The following is a 5,000-nucleotide window of genomic DNA, read 5'->3' as shown; positions in this document are numbered from 1 at the left end:
AGGAGGCGTCACTGTGTTCGGTCAAATCCATATACGCTACACCACATCTGCCAAGCAGATGCCTGACCAGCAGCGTAACCCTACGCGCTTAGTCAGGCCTTGAGAAAAAAAAAAAAAAAAAAATAAATTAAATGAAATAGATAAACACATCTTTACCACATATCAACTCCTATTCTGACTATATGGGTCTCCCAGACTCACACTTCCTAAAGAATAAAATATATTAGGACAAATAAACACATCTTACACATTACAACTCCTGTTCTGACTCTGCGGGTGTCACAGACGCATATTTCATAAAGAATAAAATATATTAACACAAACAAACACATCTTACACATAACAACTCCTGTTCTGACTCTGCGGGTGTCACAGATGCATACTTCATAAAGAATAAAATATATTAAACACAAATAAGTGCGTTGATTACTTACCCACTATTTTCAAACTCAGCCTCAAATGTGTGTCCTTTCTGATGCCATGTTTCATGAAGCCAGCCTCGGGTTTGTATGCGACTCCCCACTCCCTCCCTCTCCCCAGAAATGATATGGGACCCAGAGACCCATGACATTCACACAGGATGAACTGTTCTTTTGCAAGAACTGTGTGTGTGTGTGTGTGTGTGTGTGTGTGTGGTGTGTGTGTATGTGTATGTGTGTGTGTGCATGCATGTATGTGTGTTTATTTGTGTGTATGTGTATGCTTGTTGGTGTATGGTATCCCCAACCGGAATTCATTTACACCTACGTTTGTATAACTTTTGTTGCAAACACCACCAGCTCCTGGCCCTGTTTCAGCATGGTGCAGAGTCCTTGGGTAAAGTATTCACTCTGACCCTCATGGACTCTCTGTATTTGCAGATAAGCGTCTTAACCATTCTGCCACCTTCTTCCCGACATATCTTCTTCTTCTTCTTCATTCATGGGCTGCAACTCCCACGTTCACTCATTTGTACACAAATGGGCTTTTACGTGTATGACTTTTTACCCCGCCATGTAAGCAGCCATACTCCGTTTTCGGGGGTGCTCCTGATGTATGAAACAGTGTCATTGAACGATGAATCTCAAAACTGTATCTGCACCACGCCTCACCTTGTGAACCAATGACGGCCAGTCTGAACAGCATCGAGGGCTGTCTGAGCTGCAGAGCTGTCATCAGGTGCATCCTCTCGTTTTCAGCCTCCTCTGAGGAAAAGAACACAATGTTCTATCATCAATGCTTGGAAATTCACCCAGTCAAGACATTTTTTTCTTTCTTTCATTAATACTTTTTTTTTTTAGGGGCGTGGGGGTGGTAATATTGTTTTCAATAAACAAACACAGAAACAAAAAAGCCACAAGCCAGATTTCCTTGTCTCTGTCTGAGGAAAGTAAACTGAGCTGACTGACTGATATTGTTACGACTCAGTAGACTTGATCAACAAGGGGGTAGAGCGAGGAGAGAAGTGAGTTTCAGTTTCAGTAGCTCAAGGAGGCGTCACTGCGTTCAGACAAATCCATATACGTTACACCACATCTGCCAAGCAGATGCCTGACCAGCAGTGTAACCAAATGCACTTAGTCAGGCCTTGAGAAAAAAAAGTGAATAATAATAGATAAATACATTTTTAAAATAAAATAAAAAATTTTAAAAAAAAAAAAGTGAAGAGACTCTCACAAAAGAAATTCGGTTGGACTTGTGGTACATACTCCATAATCTCCTTTTAAATCATTTTTTAATTTCATCTTGTATCTCGATGGAAACAAGCAGTACCCCACATAAAAAAAGGGGAGTTGTAGTATGATGCATGCTTTAGTAGTGCTTTGTGTAGGGACAACCAGCTAAGGGGAAACGACTCTGGCTGATACCCACTTGGCGGAATAAACGTGGCTTGCACAGAAGCCCTTCATCTGGGCCCCATTTGTCCTTTCACAAGAAATTACAGTTTTTGGTGTGTTTTTTTTAACTTAGATACATAATCATGTCTACAAGAGAAAATCCAAACCTAAGTTGAATTCAATATTTCAAATTCCATACCAAAAAAAAAAGATAAAAAGAAAGAAGATATATGTCAAATAAATAATTTCAAAAAGTAATAACAATGTGCATTTTTGAAGCACTTTATGCCTAGGTCTAACCCTGTTAAACAATATATTGTGGTATGAATAAGACACAGAAAGAAATAACATTATATATATATATATATATATATATATATATATATATATATAATAAATATATATATATATATATATAGAGAGAGAGAGAGAGAGAGAGAGAGAGACAGAGAGAGAGAGAGAGAGAGAGAGAGAGAGAGATAAAAATGCAGTGACCCAAAGGACAATACATCTTTATTCATCCATTTGGAAATTAATTGTGTGTCCACTGGCTTGTCACTCACCTAACACAATATCTCAGCCCATATCCAAGTCCAGTAAACACACACACACACACACACACACAACATGATAAAGGTTGGACCAAAAGATCGAAAAGCTACATATCTAAAGCAAAACACATACAAGCAAGCAACACACGAAAGCAGCTTCATTTCCACACACACCCCTAATCACCCTCCCCTCACACACACACACACACACACACACACACACACACACAGACATTACCAAGAAGGGTGTGAATCCAGCCGTAGTCTCGCTGCAGTCGTCGAAGAGACATCATGTGACGCATCATGGCCGCCACCATGCCAGGTACACCTGCTACTGTCTCCAGGAAGATGATTCGTCTGTCGACAGCACGTCACGTTGAAAGAGCTTGAGCTAAAGTTGTACTACTGTGTTGTAATATACTTCACTGCACTGTGTAGTGTTGTGTCGTAGCATTGTCCTGAGATGATTCACATGTCGACAGCACGTTAGGTTGAAAGGGTCTCAACTAAAGTTGTACTACTGTGTTGTAATTCAATTCGCTGCACTGTGAATTATAGTGTCTTAGCATTGTGCTGAAGATGATACGTCTGTCAACAGCATGTCACGTTGAAAGGGTCTGAACTAAAGTTGTACCACTGTGTTGTAACATACTTCATTGCACTGTGTAGTGTCGTAGCATTGTCCTGAAGATGATACGTCTGTAGAGAGCATGTCAGGTTGAAAGGGTCTGAACTGAAGCTGTACTACTGTGTTGTAATATACTTCGTTGTACTGTGTAGTGTTGTGTCATAGCATTGTCCTTAAGATGATATGTCTGTCGACAGCATGTCACGTTAAAAGGGTGTGAACTAAAGTTGCATGTTGTGTTGTAATACACTTTGTTGTATTGTATAGTGTTGTGTCATATTATACCAAACAACACTCGGCTGTTCTGTGTTGTGTTGTCTTGTACTGTACTGTACTGTATTGTATTGTATTGTATTGTATTGTTCTGTATTGTACTGTGTATTATTGAACTGAATTGTATTGTACTGTGCAGTACAGTATTGTACTGTATAGTGTTGTGTGTCATATTGTACTGAACAGCACTCTCTCGTTCCGTGTAGTGTTCTCTTGTACTGATTATACTGTGCAATATTGAACTGAATTGTATTGTACTGTGCAGTACAGTATTGTACTGTATAGTGTTGTGTAATATTGTACTGAACAGCACTCTCTTGTTCTGTGTAGTGTTGTATTGTATTGTATTATTGTATTGTATTGTATTGTATTGTGCTGTGTAATATTGAACTGAATTGTATTGTACTGTGCAGTACAGTATTGTACTGTAATGTTGAACTGAATTGTATTGTACTGTGTTTTGCTGTATTGTACCAGCACAGTACTGTATTGCTCTGTGTACCGTTGTATTCTACTATATTGCAATGTGTAGTGCTGGAAAGTGTTGAAATGATTTTGTATTGTTCTGTATAGTTTTGTACTCTGTAGTGTAATGTTGTTTTGTACCAAACTGTACAACTGTGTTGTATTGTATTGTACTGTACCATACTCTACTCCACTGTGTAGTGTTGTACTGAATTGTAGTGCACTGTACTCCACAGTACTGTACTGCATAGTACTGTACTGTATTGTAGTTTGTAGTGTTGTACCGCAGGGCACTGTGCTGTGTTGTACTGTGTTGCTTTGTCACGTGATGTGTCATACTGCATTTCATTGCCTTGTATTGCACTACATATATATTGTGCATTGTGCATCATACTGTTTTGTATCGAATCTAATCATATCGTATTGTATCGTATCATATCGTATATTGTCAAAATTGTGTTAAACATTTATGTGCAGATTTCTCTGCATAGAGTTCAGACTGCTCTCTCTGGGAAGAGTGCATCACCATAAACTGAAGAAGAAAAACAGGAAGGAAACAAACCATGTAAAAAAAATTAAAAAATTAAAAATTAAAAAAAACCAGAGGGAAGAAAAAAACAATATGCCAAAAATAAAAGAAAGTAAAAAAAAAACTAATTACTAAACTAAAACACACACATGAATACTTATACCCATTCACAACACGCACATTATTATACCAATTTTACAGTCATGTGCATACACACACACACACACAACACATGCGCTCGCATGCACAAGCACAAGCACACGCACACACACTCACACTCACAAACATGCATGCAAACTACACCAAGACAAAAGATTTCTTGCTCTCTTTTGCACACACACACACACACACACACACACACACACACACACTAACCATGACCAAACCTACTCACTTTATCCACTTTTTCTCATTTCTCTGACCAATGATGAATCCAGAGAACACATCAAAACCCCCTCTCAATAACTTCACGCTTCCATACGCCAGCTGAAACAGCAACACACAATACTTCACTCTCAAGCTGAAATGTCATCTGAAATCTTAGCAAATGTGACTTCACTCCTTTCCTACAATGTCACTTTGTATAAGTATGTGTAAATGAATTAAAGCACTTTCTACAACTACTATCACATTTACGAATAATTGTAATTTGTAGAACGAAATGCCATTTGCAATACCACCCAATCTGTACATTGCCAACTGCTAAATGCAGTTTTAAGGAAAATCAAAATAAGTAT

General features: G+C 38.4%; 1 protein-coding gene across 1 annotated transcript; it reads right to left on the bottom strand.

Moving 5' to 3' along the window:
- Positions 1 to 930: 930 nt before the first annotated feature.
- LOC143279326 (uncharacterized) lies at positions 931 to 4,914 on the bottom strand. The gene is made up of 3 exons (XM_076583342.1): positions 4,658 to 4,914; positions 2,607 to 2,725; positions 931 to 1,184 (listed from the first exon to the last, which is right to left on the bottom strand). Exons 2-3 carry the CDS (start codon positions 2,683 to 2,685, stop codon positions 946 to 948), a joined length of 318 nt encoding a protein of 105 aa, XP_076439457.1. The 5' UTR covers positions 2,686 to 2,725; positions 4,658 to 4,914; the 3' UTR covers positions 931 to 945.
- Between the last annotated feature and the right edge of the window lie 86 nt (positions 4,915 to 5,000).

Source organism: Babylonia areolata, unplaced genomic scaffold (assembly GCF_041734735.1).
Source record: "Babylonia areolata isolate BAREFJ2019XMU unplaced genomic scaffold, ASM4173473v1 tig00002657_2, whole genome shotgun sequence".
Lineage (NCBI taxonomy): Eukaryota > Metazoa > Mollusca > Gastropoda > Neogastropoda > Buccinidae > Babylonia > Babylonia areolata.
The sequence above is the reverse complement of the archived record's forward strand: the minus strand, read 5'-3'. Positions and strand labels throughout refer to the sequence as shown.

Bases quoted from the DNA above. Each gene is read 5' to 3' on its own strand.
- LOC143279326 (XM_076583342.1), bottom strand. From the start codon at position 2,685: ATGGTGGCGGCCATGATGCGTCACATGATGTCTCTTCGACGACTGCAG. The intron at 1,185-2,606 runs GTAATGTCTGTG...TCTTTTCCTCAG, and splicing joins CTGGATTCACACCCTTCTTG to AGGAGGCTGAAAACGAGAGG.